General features: G+C 33.9%; 2 protein-coding genes across 4 annotated transcripts; both read left to right on the forward strand.

Moving 5' to 3' along the window:
* The first annotated feature begins 4,291 nt into the window (after positions 1–4,291).
* Positions 4,292–12,240, forward strand: LOC141820160 (uncharacterized). 3 transcript variants are annotated; one of them, XM_074707433.1, is made up of 8 exons: positions 4,292–4,344; positions 4,648–4,714; positions 5,417–5,524; positions 7,850–7,907; positions 9,647–9,720; positions 10,498–10,900; positions 10,979–11,133; positions 11,875–12,240. In XM_074707433.1, exons 5-8 carry the CDS (start codon positions 9,652–9,654, stop codon positions 12,163–12,165), a joined length of 918 nt encoding a protein of 305 aa, XP_074563534.1. In that variant the 5' UTR covers positions 4,292–4,344; positions 4,648–4,714; positions 5,417–5,524; positions 7,850–7,907; positions 9,647–9,651; the 3' UTR covers positions 12,166–12,240. The 3 variants fall into 3 exon arrangements, with proteins under 3 accessions (XP_074563534.1, XP_074563532.1, XP_074563535.1); XM_074707431.1 differs by lacking the exon at positions 7,850–7,907 and having other exon boundaries at positions 5,417–5,620; XM_074707434.1 differs by lacking the exon at positions 7,850–7,907.
* Positions 12,241–13,979: 1,739 nt separating this feature from the next.
* On the forward strand, positions 13,980–16,012 carry LOC141820162 (pentatricopeptide repeat-containing protein At2g29760, chloroplastic-like). Its single transcript, XM_074707436.1, has one exon. It carries the CDS (start codon positions 13,980–13,982, stop codon positions 15,750–15,752), a length of 1,773 nt encoding a protein of 590 aa, XP_074563537.1. The 3' UTR covers positions 15,753–16,012.
* The last annotated feature ends 1,838 nt before the right edge of the window (positions 16,013–17,850 follow it).

The raw sequence follows: 17,850 nt of genomic DNA on the forward strand, positions 1-17,850 counted from the left end.
TTAAATGGGGAACGCAATCAAAGGATGCTGGACATCTGGATTGATCGCCGTTTGCGCTTCCCGATTTACCCTGATGGTCGGTGGGAAACTTCCGTGGGATCAGAGATGTTAATGATTATACGATACACTGGGTTTCATCTGCCCCTTCTGTTACTGGACATCTGGATTGATCGCCGTTTGCGCTTAGTGATTTACCCTGATGGTTGATGGGAAACTTCCGTGGGATCGCAGCCAGCCACCCCCCAGAGATGTTAATGATTATACGATACACTGGGTTTCATCTGCCCCTTCTGTTACTGTCGACCTTGTTCGCGAGGGTAGAAGCGACATTTTCATCATCTCTCCGGAGAGTCCTCTAGCTTCCGCCCTATTTTAGTTTGCATGGAACTCATTTTCTGTGATGCAAGTTCAGCCAGTTCCTTTTCCTTGAGAATTTTGATAAAAAGTAAACGATGGGAACTCCTGATAGTTATGAATTCTTTGCTTTTTCCTCTTAATACCATCACTGGCACTCAACATTAAGCTGTAGTTATTAAAAAATTATCTTATATTAATTATATAATAACCTTTTTCTTTTTTTTTTATTTATCAAATTTCATAAAAAGATAATTATGCCTTCAATTTAGTCTGAAATAAATAAATCAATTATTGAATCATTAATCCAATATTAAATTTATATGTGAAATAATTATATACTGTGGATTATTATAATTGGTTAAATTCAATTAAAATGATTAATTAAAAATTTTAATGTATGGCTCATTATGTAGAAATTTAAGGGATAATTTTTTTTTTTAATGATGAACTAAAATATAAAATACTAAAAGATAATCCTACTAAAATTTTTTATAAATAAGGGGTTATGATTTCTAAATCACATGATTATTTTTTGATGATCTGATTCACTAGAGTTCTCAATGAAATTGTGTTGATTAGGAAGACCAAATTGCACTACTTCAGAAGATAAAAGTATTATGGATTCAAGTATACTTTCACACTTTTATCTTTATAATTTCTAATGATTAAATGTGTATGGTCAAAAGTTAATTTATATATGAAGTTTATCGCAAAAGAATAGGGCTCCTCTCCTCCTTCCTTTGGAGCTGAGGCGATTCCCTTTCTCTAAGAGCATCCGCAACGCGCGTTAATCGCGCATTAATAGGGTGATGTGGAAGAAAGAGGAAAGGACGTGGAAGAGTGAGAGAGGAGAGAGATATTTAACACGTTCAGAACATTGAACGTGTTAATCGGGACAATGGGTGGGTCCCACGTAGTGCGCGGTTGAATTTTTACACGGGGGTCGATCAGTTGATCGACCACATGTGGTGGTGGTCGATCAGGTGGTCAACCACTACCATGTGGTCGACCAGTGGTCGACCACCAAAGTGACATGGGCGTTATAACGCCACGTCCATTGCAGTTGCTCTAATGTCCTACGAACCAAAGCTCATCATCTACTAGGGCTTGATGTGACCCCTTCGTCTGTCAAGTCAGTGACGGGCTAAGGTGAAAAACTTGCGTGCGTGAAAGAGCGAAAGGAAAAAAGAAAGACGAATAAGATTTGCCTTCACACAAGAGAAAAAAAAAAAAATCATACCTTAATTTACCTTCGTCAAAAACCTTATATAATTATAAAGGTGAAAGGTCTATATAAACTGTCATACGAGCCACATACACAATCACACAAGAAAAACGTCGTCAGGCGACCTACCCAATGCTTTGATATATGATAAGTAATATAGTTAATTATTGTGTAATTTAATAGTGTGTAGATGTAAGAAAATTTGACGGTACAGTGCAAGAGTAATGGGAATGTCCAAATGGGTCAAAAGGATATAGACATAAGAAAAGTTCAAATGAATAAAAAAAAACTTGACATTTATAGATAGACTAAAAGTCCAAAAGATTTAAAAGGATTGGATATTTGATAGACGGGATAAAAGTTCAAATGAATCAAGTGAAGAGTCTCAGTACATTAAGGATAACCAAATATTAATAGGTAAGAAGTTTATGAGAGGACCTTCTAATAAAGAAGGTTATGAGGGAGCAATTTTAACCTTGGGATGAGAGTGGTTTTCTTGAAACCTAAGTACTTTGATCAAAAAATTAATAGCTATTTCAAAGTAAAAAATTAACAAATAGTTGACTAAGATCACGTGATTATAATTAAATAATTAACTTGACTGCTCTATCAGATTATAATCAAGGTCAAACAATATAATTTATATTTTACATCTATTTATACTTAATTAATTTATTTTGAATATTCTGTATTTAACTGTTAATATTCACAAAAATAGTTAGTTCGTTGACCGAATCACAAAACTTAGTTGATCCCATCGAACAGTCAAAAGAAATTTTCAGAATCAGATAATTTGGATCTATCCAAAGTTGATGGATTAGATGTCACAGATTAGTCTATTAGAATTTCACAATCAACAAATAATTTGGCTGAAATACAATAATTTTGATTGGTTTAAAATTGGTCAATCATATGCCGGAACAACCACAATACACGATCAAAGATAGGCTTTGCTGCAGATAAAATCTAGAGTTGATTGACCACATAGATATATAGAATTAGTCAACAACACGAAATCAACAGAGAATTAATTGACCATATTTACATATTTAGTTGATCACTTACTCAATTAGTGAAAGATTAATTAAAATCCTAAATAGTGAAATTTATCCAAGTTAGTCCACCAAGATATGCAAGGTGATTGACCAAATGACATAGTTAGCAGTTGATCTAGATGAAATGGCCAAATGACATAGTTAGCATGCACTTGATCTAGATGAAATGGTATATGTGGTAGTCGGTTTAGTCGATCAATATGCAGAAAGTGATCAACTAGATGAGTTAATTAATCGGAATGACAAAGTTAGTCAACCAATATTTAGATAACTGCCACTACATATAATGATTAAATCTCACAGTTTGGTTGACTAGAATGACCTAGTTGGTCGATCAAATCATACCTAACAACGTGTCTTGATGTTGCTCAATTAGGATGTCAACAAACTCTTAATGTTCGTCCATTACTTCCTTTTGTCAGCTCGCCAAAACCGTGCTCATGTTTTTCAATCAGTTGATATTTTTATATTATGAATTTTTTAAACAACTGTACGTATTCTAATTGCTTGTTTTACTATTTTGTTGGTAACTTATGCTAAATTTAAAATATTTTTTAAAGTTAAAACGTTTTAATACTATAATTAATTATGACTTTGAAAAAAGATATTTCGCCTCTTGAAGTGTCTGGAAAATAGAAAGTATAGCGGTGAGAGTGTTTTACCTAACAAATGGTCGTGGAGTAACGATCAGAACTATATCAAATATTTGTGTCTCTTCTATTTTATCATTGCACTTATTTTCTTTAAGATTTTGAAAAACACATTTGATTTTAAAATTAACATTACCACTGAAAACTAATATTATATCCGCTGCATATCTAATTTAAAAACGTCTTTTTGAAATAATCTATTTTTTGTTATAATTTAAGACATACTATTCACCGCTCAGAATTTTCCTACAATATCTTATTGATGATAATATTCTAGAAAGTTATATAGAATGATATTTAAAGAATTATAATATCCTTATATGATGATAACATTTTAGAAAGTTATATAAAATGATTCAAAGAAGGATCTAAAGTTTCAGTTTACCCCTTGAAAATATATTCCTCCCTTATTAAGAGTGCAAATGAATCAAGTTAACTTGTAAGCTTTTTGAATCAATTAAACAAAAATTGATTCATATTTGAAAATTTTGAACTCGAATCTTTAATATTTCATTCGATTATTAACAACCCCTTCATGAGCTTTTATTCAATATTTTTTATTATATTATGTAATAAAATCAAGGTTTTAATATGCTCGTGAGTTTTGACTCGAATATGCTCAAAACTAAATTTGAATAATTCAAATTAAATTTGAATTTAATCATTTTGGACCATAATTTATTTATACTTGAATTAAGATTTGAACCATTCAAATCAAACTTGAATTTAAAGTTTATTTCAAATTTAACTTGCATTAAAATTATTTATATTTTTAAACTTTCAATTGAAATCGAATATGACACGTTGTATTCAAACCCAAACTCAAATATTAATATTTTCATCCCATTGGGTTAGATCGATTCGGTTTCGGATTTGGGTTATGCAACAACGCGAAGTAAATGAAACTACAGTTGGGTTTGCCATTTATTTATTTATTTTCTTGCAGAAAAGAACAACAGATATATTTGTCCTTTCACACAAAGTCTGTCTACCCTAGGCGTTGTCTGAAAAAGAAAACAGGAGATTGTTTCGGCAGCAGTCTCCTCTCGCTCTTCAGGCTCGTATTCCTCGATTTATCTCTCTTCTCGGGATCTTTTTGTTCGACTTTGATGCTAAATTTGATACATTTTGATTGTTGCGGTATCTGTACGAACATTTCGAGCTAGGGTTGCAAATTTGTAGTTTTTTTTTTGTTGTTGGAGCTGGTGCTGAATTGTGGGATCTTCTCGGATCTCTGTTCTGATGGGCTCCTTTTTCGGTTTCTTAACGATTGCCTGTCTGGTCATTGCCTTCGTTTTTCCCCTTCTTCTATGTAAGAAAAAAATGTTAATCTAAATATAGGTGATGCTTCTTTTATTAGGAATCTGTACGAGGTGATGGTGAAAAGAAGTGGTATGATATTATATTTCCTGCCTTTTGTTTACTGGGTAAGTAGCGCATCATTTCTTTAAATTAGATAAATAACCCGTTTGGACTGCAAAATCCCATTTAAATGAATGCCTTTGCAATTAACTGAATGTATAGTGCTAGTGTGAACGTCTTAACTTGTTCCAGAGGTTGTATGAAATATATATTGGCGACTTGTAAACTTAGGTGCTGCATCCTTGAACACCAGTGAAGGGAAGGATGTGATTTCCATAGTAAATCTTACATTTGTCTTTGTTGGCTTCCTTGTGAAGTATGTCCGCAACCATGATTGTAGCCAAAATTATAATGCCATTTCAGTAACTAGGAATTAGGATACTTTGCTTATTGTTTCTCATTTCTTTAAGGAATATTTTACTGAGGTAGTTTGCTGTATGTCTGTGATTTTCTTCTTGATGTTTTATGTGATTCTGGCTATTTGCTCCCTTTAAATTTTGAGAAAAATATTCCTTGTACGTTATTTGCTAGTAGGTACTTTAGTCTTCTGCCTCTCTTTGACCTTGTTTTTTAGCAACAGCTACATGTTGATTATTTCTTGGTTTTCAATCAAACTTACACCATCCTGTTTGGATCCAATGGCCCATGTCAACAGGCAGTTTTTCACGCCGCATAGTAGTCTTCCCTTTTTATCATTTTCTGTGTTGCTCTCTTATGTAATTGGAGCCTTTATACTGCTAATTTTCTTTCCACTCACTTCATTGCAGAAAGGATTTGCACTGAATTTTTTCTCCTTTACCACATTTTGGTGACCAAGCCATTTGACCTATAAGCCTCAGGAAGATGAAATTTCTGGAATACACTCCTTTGGACAGGTGATTCTAATATGCTGCATGTGTTACTAAACTTTAATGTGTTACATCTAAACCTGGGAGAGAGTACCATCAAAGGGAATCTTGAAGCCTTCTCATGTAAGATTTAGTGCCACTTGTATGATTATTGGTATTATATAGTTAAAATTTGATTGCATTTTTTTTGTTGTTGTTCAAGTAAACAAATTGGGATAGATAGAAAGCTTTCTTTTAGCTTAGAGCAAGAGGTACAACAAGTAACAATCATTATTTCAAATATGATGATTTTTCTTTGTCAGAGATATTCTAAGTCCATTTATATGTCATACTTAGTAACAGTATGCACATATCATATTTATGTGATATATACACACACATTTTGACTGAAAAAGTTTATAGAAATATTAAGTATTTAACTTGGGATATTTATGGTGTTTCCTTTGTGTTGAATCATAATTATTAAATGCGCTCGCCTAGCTGCGCCTAAGCATAAGGTGTAGCTAGGCGAGCCTCTTGTGCCTGTGCGCCTTAAGCGTGCATCTTGTGAGAGGAGGAAGAAATCGATCTTGAGAAAACTGATGAAGATTCAGCTATACAAAACTGAAACATTTGGTGATGATGATAATGAAATGATTGAGGAAGATGATCAAGATTGATGATTTATATATTTGAAGTTTTTTTAATTGGAATTATGCTTATAACATATTTATTTGCTAGTGAATTTTATATTTACATTATTGTTAATATTTTATGGACTATAGTTTTGTTAGTGAAATGATAGAAATTCCCTATTTATGTTTGAATTGTAAAAATTTATACCCAAAGCACCTTACTTCTGTAAGGTGTGCATCTCACCTTGTATCGTGTGCCTCATATTTTATAGTACCTATGCGCTTTTGGGCGTCTCACGCCTTAAATAACTATGTTGAATGCAGTTTGTTAAAATATATTATTTTTGTCTAAGTGTAATAATGTAAATAAGGAAACAAATAATGCAAAAAAATTATAGGAAATAAATTGAAGATTGGTGCATCCACAATTAAAAGAAATAAACAAAATTTTCAATATTGCAGCAACTGTAATAAATTAAAGATTTGATTTGATCGCTATTTTATAGAGCTTAATGTTGTATTATGAAACGAGTACATGAGCAGAAGATGAGAGTCACAAAGACGAGGATGTTAAGGTGAATATGTAGATATACAAAGATGAATATGATAAGGAATGAGAACATTAAATAGAAAATAGGGATGACGCATATTAAGGAAAAACTTCGAAAGATGTGTTTAAAATGATATGAACATGCCCTTAAGCGATCAATAAATGCTCCAATTACATCATGTGAGACCTTAACAAATATGTTCATTAATCGAGGAGGAAGAGGGAGATCAAAGATTATTTGGATAGAAACAATAAAATAGGATAAAATTTATTTAAATATAGATGATGATATGGTAGGGGATAAAGCCCAACGACATAGGAGGATTTATATTCCTGATTTCACTTAGTTGGGATAAAGCTTAGTCGTTGTTGATTTGGTCATTGTTTTATAATTAGAAAATAATAGGAGAATTTTTTATATATATTGAAATATATATATATATATATATATATATATGATATAATAATAATATAAAAAAATAAAGAATTTATTTATTAATTAAAAATTTATAGAAAATGGAATAATTCTATTAGGCTTTTGACTAAGTCCGTTTAGATTATCTATTTATATCTGGGAGTTGATTGAAACCATTAAAACTTAGATATTAATTAAAACCCTAAGTTTTAATTAAAAAAAAACTTAAAAGTTTTTAATGTCGTTGCCTCCTCCTTAGCGTGCCTACCTCCCTGTTCCCCTGTCACGAGCAGTAGTCGGCCGTTCAATGCTTTCTCTGTTCCTCGTCGCAAAGGTCGTCGTCTCCTGCCCTCTATGTCTGTGGTCTCATCGTCAGCCATCGGCCTACATCGCGTCTGTCCCTAAATCGGGTTGTCATTGTCGACGGGCATATCCCTTTGAACTCGGTTCAAGTTGAAGCGCACTTGGCTGTTGAAGGCTCTGATCAGTAAGGACGCACGAGCTGTGAGCCTTTAGCAAGCCATTGGCGAGTACGTCCTGCACAACTCGGTAAATTTATTTATCAACAATTATTAACTAATTAAGTCTCTTGATTAAGCCAACCAGGAAATTTGCTGTTAGTAGTCAAAATTCATCATAGATTTAATTCTGATGATTACCATTGAGTTGATAAAAATTTAAGTGATAATATGGACTTAAGTTAGTATTGGACTTGGGGTTTGGATGAAACAATTATATTAAAAATTTAAATTATTTTCCTAATATGTTTGTAGATCTAAGTACAAGAGAAACGGGATGACTAGCAAACCTACGAGACTTGCCATATAACGGGTGGGTAACTCTATCCTTTGACCTCACGTATCTTTTCAGTTGCTTGCCCTACCTTACTGATTGATATCTAGGTATCTTTGATTGTCATTCATGATTAATTGCATTTACTTGCATATTCTAGGATACCATAGTTAAGTTTATATAATCATTGATTAATATTGCCATAGTGAGATTCTAATGGATGGATTGTCTTGAAATAACATGTATTATTAGCACTTATGCTGATTATTCTCTCATTATTGCCTGAGTATGGATTTTGATAGCTGATAAAGAAAAAAATCTATGCTTAATAATAGAGTAACTTTGATTGCTCACGATAATCGTTCGTGGTAGTGTGTTGTTATCCGTAGTCAGTTGTTATCTACACCGTTGTCTGCCCACGAGTCCCTTTTGTGGTAGCGTGTTGTTGCTTGCAGACAGTGACTATCTATATACCATGACTATCCACAAGACTGGTCATGGTAGCATGGTTCTCCCATAGTCATTATTTTATCAATGTACCTTGATTGCCCACGAGATAGGTCGTGATAGCATGGTTCCCCTGTAGTCAGTATTTCATCTATGTGTCCTGACTACCTACAAGATAGGTCATGGTAGCGTGGTTCGCCTACAGTTAGTATTTTATCTACTTGTTATGGTGGTGTGATTTGTCCGTAGTTAGTACCGGCCTGTGTATAGGGCTTGACTTGACCCATTCATACTATGCTAGTTTTATATTTTGTCATACTTGTATTGATATTATTGAGCCGGATTAGAGCTTGACTATATGGATGCTTTTAGATTGACATTAACCTATTACTTGATATGATTTCCCAGATATATGATGTAAATGATAATTAGTAGTGAGATTTGATTATCTTAGATTTCCTTTGACCTCTATAAATTACTATGTTTCATGCACTATCTTTTGTATACCTACCGAGTAATTTGTACTCATTAATTGTTTTCTTTGACTTCCAAATTAGCGGATAGAGGAAATGTTACGTTGGCTATCCTTAGTGTTGCTCAGAGATCTTAGCTTGTTTGTCCTGTTTGACATTGAATCATTTGATTTCTTTTTTTTTGCTATTTCATTTTTTTATTTTCTTTTCGAACCTTTGATTTTTGATTAAAAATATTTACCTCATTTGGTTTTGGTATGAACACATGAACATGTATACAGGCATTAACATTTAATAATTTATTGATTTATGTATTGCATTGATATTTATGTTGGGTTAAATGAGTTTTGTCTTCCTACTTCTTATATTGTCACTAAGGGGTACCCTTCAATCTGACGGAATTATATCTCGGGGTGTGACAATTTTTAAAAGATTATTTTATTTTTTAAAAGTCAATTTGAGCTTTTACTAGGATAATTAGAGCTTTTATTGAGAAAGATTGAGTCATTATTTTACGAAGAATAAGTCTTGTTGTCAATCTATAGAGAAGAGTTAGGATCCAAGGATCCCATGTAATAGATATATTTAAATTAACACAATTTTCAATTTCCTTTTCTTTGAGTGTGAATTGCCAAATTGTTTGTCTGTTGTTGCATCAATTGGTATCAAAGCCGTTCGGTAGTTCTCTCTCTCAATATCCATTTGAGTTTCATATCAATCAAGCATAGTAGATTGTTATATCTTAACCCCTTGATTTAATTTGAAAATTTTGCATTTCTACTTGATACAATGATAAATTTCTACGCCCTTCTGCTTTTACAGTGATTCTCTTTTAACAAAGATTTATGATTTATGTAGGGATTATGTGCCATCTCACTATGAAGAACTTTTTCCTATTTCTGTTTATCTTCATGGTACCTTCAGTTCCGAAGGTCAGGATTTGTCATTGCTACTTATTCACTTCTTTTGTTTTTTAATTACTGCTCTTTAAATATCACCCCTGTAGTTTTAATGTTGTTGGTCTTTTCAGATTGTATTTTGTTGGACTCTATGTTGTATATTAATTTCTTTCTAAATAGGTTGGCAATTAGCATAACCGCCTACCTATGGATGAAATTATAAATATTGGCCGTTGATTCTAGCCAATGATTATCTTGTGCTATTAGTGTTTGCCTGCTGATCAGTACATGACAAGAATGAAAAGAATGAAGAAGGATAGGGAATCTAGTAGCAGAAACTGTAACTAATCCCATTATTCTTTGATTTAATACTGGCTACTATATGAATGTCTTCAAAACTATAAACAGTTTGCATAAATGTAGTTGCATCAATTGCAAAAGTTCACCTTTTTGAGTAACTGAAACCAAGGCAAAGTCAATTGTAAAAGATCTTCAATGCACAATGAACACTAGAATCTATCCATATATTCCACACAAATATAGTAACTGCAATGCTTTATTTGTTCCAGAAACCATCCTACTGGGCATTATCCTATAGTACTAGTATATCTTTCACAAATAAGTTCAATATGGAATTTGCTTATTTCCATCTACATGTTGCAGTTCAGGCCTTGACATGAGTTCTAGTGTTGTTCGACATTTGCATGCATAATGTGGATATCTAATTTTGAATGAGCTTATTGTTTTCTTTTTGCATCTCTTTTCCTTTTCATTTGATTCACATACTGTATATATGATCATTTATCACAGGCCAACAGTTATAATGAAAATGTTGACCTTGCTGGAAATAGTAGTCAAAGACTTGTTGGCTGTTGGCCATGCATCTGGCCTTATCTTGCAAGCTCGTTCTTCTTGCAACATGGTACCACATTTGAATCAGATTTTTATGGTTACTTAGCTCAAGAATTTGGTATAAGTGATACCTGTAAAGGGCTTGCTAGTAATATTGGCACTGTGGGTATTTTGAACCTTGATCGGAAACTTAATGGTGAAGGATCTCATCGACGCATAATTTCGACCTTGAGGTTCTTGAACCTATCAGATATTAATTCTTTGGTTGGTACTCAAGAGTGCGAAGCAGTTATCATTGAAAGACTTCCAGATGGTATCTTTGCTGATCCATTTGAGTTACAACATCTTGTTAACCACAAAGGTTGTTGTACATCTTGCACGCCATTTTCAAATTTTTTATTTTCTTGTGCAAGCATTTACATTCTCATCATTTTTGCAGTTTATTTGGATGTGGCTGTGTTTGGTGATAAAAATCTAGAACTGCCCTCTTCACTTTCAAACAGGTCCGTTGTTGAGATTCATATGATCATTGGCAATGAAAATTCATCGAGTGCTGAGACTATAGTTCAACTTCCGCTGCATGCTAGATATCCGGTGAGTTTAAAATTGAAGAATCTTATTGGAATAACCAGTATGTTGTATACGATTAGTTTCTTCTAGAAATATATCTATCATGTTTATTCACTTACAGTCATTTTTTTTCTTAACTGTCTGGTATAAATTTCATCTTGATCATTTAAAGGGACTGATTAAATGAGCTTAGAATGAGAAATTGCTTTTATTAGACTCAAAATTAGGCATCAATTAAACAAGTCAATTGTATCAAAAGTCAAAATAAAATGTAAATCGTCAGAAGTAACTCCAATGTGTCACCATGCATCACCTATGAAAATTCACATGTTAGTTCTATTTATACTTTTCTTAAACATCATCAACTAATACTACAGAAGCCTCATATTTATTAGTAGGTGGTTTTTTTTCTATTTATAATTTCGAAAGAATTGTTTTTGATTGGTAGAAATTTCCTTAATTATATGATAGGAAAATTATGAAATATGGTTATATGCCAAATGGTTCTTTTCCTTTTTGTTATTATTGTATCTGTGCCTCCTTCCCTTCTTTGTTCTCCCACTCTCATCTCTCTTATCCTTGATGTTTCCATTGTGTTAGTTTTCTTATACTTTTGCATTTTGTTCCTTCACAAATCAAGTTATAGAACTGGCTGAACATGGTCGTTTTCTTTTCTGCATGCTAGTATTTTGCATGACTTGATTTGCAACCCTGTTTAATTGCTAAGATTAGCTCTAAACACTCTAAATGCCTGGTTTCTTGCAGCCCCTTGATAGCAGTGGTTATATGAAAGTCAAATTGGAAAGCCCAGAATTGTTTCTACGTTGCAGGCCGAAAAGCTTCAAGTTAGAGCCATGTTTGTGGATACTCATTGAATTGAATGCTAATGTTGGATCAGCGAAGACAGTTGCGTGGCATGTCCCCGCAGGGAATGATGCACACAGAAACATTGTAGCCACTGCAACTTTTGCTTCTGCATTGATTTGCGCTCTTTCAGTCTTTGTATTTACTATATATTTCTCCAAGAACTTCGTCCAAGTGCCTCCAGTCTTCTGAGGAAATGGTATTACTCTTGTTTTACCCGTAGAATTGTTTATCAACACTCTTTTAATTGTTATTTTTGTTATATCTTCTTTAGTGTGTATGATTTCATATTTTAACAAAATGTTTGATTGCCTTTTCAGTTCAAATATATAACTTAAATTGTGATCTTCTTAAATGTGATCGAGAGTGCGTAGATAATATAAGAACAGTTCGTGTATATTACGAATCTCTATTAATCATTTTAGTCGTGCAAAATCCTATTTGTATGGTATTTTGTAAATATTATATTATCTCATTATAAGTTGAAAAATGTATAAATCTTATTTATTGAATCAATATTTTAGTTAAAGCTTCAGATAAATAAGATTTTTTAATGAAGTTTAAACAAGTTAAATTTAATAAGAAAAATAAATAAAATTTGGTAAAAATTTAAGTTTGAATAATATTTTAATAAAGAAGTTTGAATAAGTTGAATTTAATAAGAAATTTGTGTTAATTTAAATGCAACCAAATTAATATATTTTGATTTAACAACTCTAGATTCGGAAATTTAACCTGTTTATGACTATATTACGATTTACAATCTCCATTGTGATTCAAGTCTAGCGTATAATTTTTATTTTATAATATAATAATTTAATCTTTAATAAATAGTGATACTCCCGAGATAAATTGGGCATCCTTTTCAATCAAAGAACATCCCATTTAAGTCAACTACCTGAGATGCCTGGATTAGATTTTAAAATTTAAGTTGTAGCAGTTAATAGGTAATTATAATGGATAACTATTGATCTGTTATGTAATTTTACTTATTAGAAAGTAGCAATCGGGTTATAATAATATTTCAATAATTAAAATAATTTAAGGAGATTTTATGATATTTATTATTTTTTAAATGAATATTATTCATCATGACTGTGTAAAAACTAACATATAACTGTTATAATATGTAATAGATAGTTGTTAGTTCTTATCATTATCTTATATTGATTTTATTTATTAGAGAGAATGATAACTTAATTAAAATAATATTTTAATAAATAAAATAAATTAATTAAAATAATATTTTAATAATAAAATAAATTAAAAAGAGTGCATGACCCACATTAATTTCAAATGAACATTAAAGGATCACAATTAGATAGAAACTAACAATCAACTGCTATATATTGTAGCAGCTATTTACTAACTTTTACAATAGTATTATTATTTTATGTTGATTTTATTTATTGGAGAGTGATAACCTAATTAAAATAATAGTTTAATAAGCAAAACAAACTAATAAGACTTTATGATCTCACTACTATTTTAAATGAATATTAATTTAAAATTATTTGATAATGATCGATTATGTAGAAACTAGCAGTTAGTTGCTAAATGCATAACAATTAGTTGTTAGATTCTATTTTACAACAGTTTCATTATTTTATGTTGATTTTGCTTATTAAAGAGTGATAGTCTAATTAAAATAATATTTTAATGAGTAAAATAAATTAATTTTTTTATGATATTAATTATATTTTAAATGAATATTGTTTGATCATGATAAATTGTGTAAAAATTAATAAATAGTTATATGGTGTGTAACAACTAACTATAATTATTATAAATTTTAAAATTCGCTAAAGATATTTTAGACATTTCACTTTAAATGAGGCGCTTATTAATTTTTTTTTAGGAGCGCTTTTTTGGCAAATGACGGGAGTTTTTTATTTTTATTTTTATTTTTATTTTTTTTTGCCTAAAAGAAAAATCAAAGATATATCAGTGGTTGAGGAAGCTGCTAACCGACGCCCATTTCCTCTCCTGCTTCTGCTCTTCATTTCATGCGATCGCTGTTTCCCAAATTCCCGTCCCTCTTTCTCAGATTCAAATCCCATGCCTCAAATCCAAACCCTAACTTCTCCATCAAATGTCCGCTTCTCTTCTCCGTTAACCTTTCCACCCTTCGCCACCTCCGTCAATGCCTTGCCCACGCCCTCGCCGCCGGCCTCCTCGGCAGCACTCACCTCCATCTTTGGAACTCTCTCCTCCTCTCCCTCTCCCGCAGTCCCAACCTCGACGTCGCCGTGCCTCTCTTCCATCTTCTGCGAGCAGCCGGCCTCCCAGTCGATGACTACACCTTCACCGCCGTTCTCAAAGCCCTCGCCTCCCTTGCCTTCCTTCGAGAGGGCGAAAACATTCATTCTTTGTCTCTGAAACTTGGTTTCGAACGCCACACCTTCGTGCTCAACTCACTAATCCATATGTACTTTGCCTGCGGCTTCAACACCAGCGCAAGGCTGGTTTTTGACTCGGCTGAGGATTCCACCCGAGATGTGGTGTCTTGGAATAGTTTGATCTCAGGGTACTTGCAGAGCGGTATGTGCCATGAAGGTTTGATGGTTTTTAGGAGTATGGTTAGTAAATCAATTGCTATGGATGCAGTTACTCCAGTTAGTGCTTTGATTGGTTGTGGGAAGATTGGAGCAATCGGCCCCGGAAGGCAGATTCATAATTTGGTTGTCGTATATGGGTTTGATCTGAACTTCTATTTAGGCTCGTCATTGGTCAACATGTATGCAAGGTGTGGTTATGTGGAAGATGCTCGCAAGTTGTTTGATCAAATTCCTGAAAAGAATGTTGTTTGTTGGACTTCGATAATTTCAGGGTACGTCCAGTCAGGCCAGTTCAGGGAGTCAATTGAACTATTCAGAAAAATGCAGATTGAGGGAGTGAGAGCGGACGATCCTACATTAGCTTCTGTTCTTTCTTCATGTGCAGAATTGGGTGCGCTTGCACAGGGAAGATATATCCACAAGTACTGTGATGTGAACAACATAGGGAAGCTCCTTTCAGTGAAGAATGCTCTAATTGACATGTATTCAAAATGTGGGGACATTCAGAGAGCTTTACAAGTTTTTCAAGGAATAGTTCAGCGAGATGTAATTTCATGGACAGTGATGATATCTGGTCTTGCAATCAATGGATATTCACAAGAGGCATTGGATTTGTTCTCAAGGATGGAACGCTCGAATGACATCATGCCAAATGAAATAACATTCCTTGGTGTCTTAACTGCTTGTAACCATGGAGGATTGGTTGACAAAGGATACCATTACTTTAAACAAATGGTAGATCACTATGGACTCATTCCTCAAATTGAGCATTATGGGTGTATGGTTGATCTTTTAGGGCGTGCTAACCTTTTGGAGAAAGCATATGAGTTCATCATAAAAATGCCAATTCGACCTGATGTGGTAATTTGGCGATCATTGCTTTTTGCTTGCCGAGCCAATGGGAATGTTGATATGGCAGAATATGCCGCAGAAAGAATTCTGGAACTTGAACCAAGGAAGTGTGGGGTCCATGTTTTGCTCTCAAATGTATATGCTATTTCATCAAGATGGAGTGATGTGAAGAGGGTTAGGGGAGCTATGTGGGATTGGAATATACAAAAGCTGCCTGGATTCTCCTCCATTGAATTGAATGGAGTAGTGCATGAGTTTTTAGCTACAGACAGATCACATCATGATTCAGGTATCATTTATGAGTTGCTTTGGATGGTCAATAGGCACATATTATCAGAAACATACAATGGGTCTTGTTATCTGATATAGATGCCAATATAATTCAAGATTTGTCCAAAGAAATGGATTTCCGACCATTGCTTAAGCTTAGCTAGGAAGTAGGTGCATACCAGACAACTGTTGTATTGCCTCTTTAATGTTTCAAACATGGCTAAGGCTTGGATCTATCCTTTATGCTGTAACTGATCCTGATTGGATCTAATTTTGCACTACCCAAACCATGCCTCGATGCTTGTACCCTTCCACTCTAGTTCTTATAATGAGTGCATGGTAGCTTTCTCTTTTTTTCCAAACAACATAAGAACCGCATCCATCAGCCAACTTGCTTTAATCAAATGTTTCCATTCGGTATCAAACAAATCATACAATGAAGTGTTCAAAGTTTGGATTGGGATGATAGGTGGCAAATGAAATTTAGTTATAAAATCTTTGACATTTGTGACTCACAACAAGAGGATCGAAAGTGAAAGCTCCTTGTGGGGGTGCAACATGCCTCGTTTGATAATAGACAGTGTACCCTTATTCACTTCCTCTTCCTCCAACCCATTTCAACTTATGACCTCTTTAACAAGCCTCAACCAGGGATGAACATACTCAACAACCCACACTCTTGCCCCCTCACAGGTTAAGGAGGATTATTGTGACCCAGCCTCCAGAATTTCCAATGTCAAAGACATCTAACATGGAAATCCTTGAAGCAAGGAGGAGGATCTACATAGACCAAAGCCCCTGGAGTTTCCTTGTCATTCAAGCAGGGAGGTGGTCATCATGTTGTCATAACATGATGTGTGTGGAATGAGATTAGAACTCACTTCCTTATAGCTGGGACAGATACATTCTCTTACTTTTTTTGAGGGGTTGGTGATGCACTGGAGCAACAGCCTTGCTGCACCATCACTTGATGATCATATGCAACTTTTAGATCCCCCAATTACGTAAAAGTAGAGGGAAATGTATTTATATTAGGAGATACTAGTTGGTGTATGATGGGACTAGTGAGGTGGCCAGCATCCCAAATACCAACAAAATATTGTAGGTGTCACTTGATTGGAGTGGCCAGTCACCATGCTCCCAACCATTTTGGCTCTCACTCCTTTCTGGATTAGTTGGCATCCACACTTCATTGCCCTCTCACAAAAACAATTTATCACCAAGACCTGATTTCCATCTCTCAGTAAACCTCCATAATTATGGATTTTGTAAGGTTTGACCAACAATCTCATCCCTATAGACTCTTGAATGCAAGACTGTTCCCTGCACCATGTATCTACTCATCATTGCTGGATGATTTCATTTGCTAGGTAGGCTTCTTGATGATTGTTGACCTTGCAAGTGCACATAGATCTGGACTTTGATGTCAACAACTTTCGGGCATTTGGATGTGGATGGTATTGATTGTTCTCATTCATCTTGGCTTTTGTCCTCCTTATCGAGATCTTCGCTATCCCTTACTATTATTTTAAGCTTGGCTGGCCGTTATTCGAGATGGTTTTCTCTGTACCTTGAAGTTCTTTGCGTAGTGGATGCTTCCTATTAATGAAAATCGCTAATTTACCAACTAACGTGCTGGAATGTTGACAATCAACAATACGATCCAAGCGTCATCTGATGGATGTCATCCAATTCAATGCAGTAGGAATTGTGTCTAGAAGAGACCATGCAAGCTGCAAAAATCTCCTCGTCTTCTGCAACTTATCATAGTGTCGGGGGATCCTTCATCGATGCCTTGGAGGATATCCTTGTTGCATGTTAGAAGTGATATTCTCATGAGGTGGGTCACCAAAATAATATATGTTCTGCATTTCACGATAAGATATTAATGTCTCGAATACCTATCTATTTAGTACACGTTAGCAATAACATAAAATAGCCTTCCTAAATGAGCCTTTTCAAATTTCCAAGCGACTTCACCATTACCTTATTTCAATTAAAGCACTTGAATTTCCGTGTTAATCTTGAAGAATCTCATGGTTCTTGATTTCTTATCTTGCGGTTCTTCTTCTCTCCGCTTTGCTTTCTTTTTCGTAGGTTCTGACCGATAGATCTGGCTGCTCCACTGGCTCCGCTACCTCACTGTACAGTACCACGGTTATTTGATGGTAAAACCTCTCCGATGGTTAAGTGATTC

The sequence above is a fragment of the Curcuma longa genome, unplaced genomic scaffold (genome assembly GCF_044706935.1).
Source record: "Curcuma longa cultivar G26 ecotype Majalengka, Jawa Barat unplaced genomic scaffold, ITB_CL_G26_1.1 utg2798_np1212_758248_RagTag, whole genome shotgun sequence".
Lineage (NCBI taxonomy): Eukaryota > Viridiplantae > Streptophyta > Magnoliopsida > Zingiberales > Zingiberaceae > Curcuma > Curcuma longa.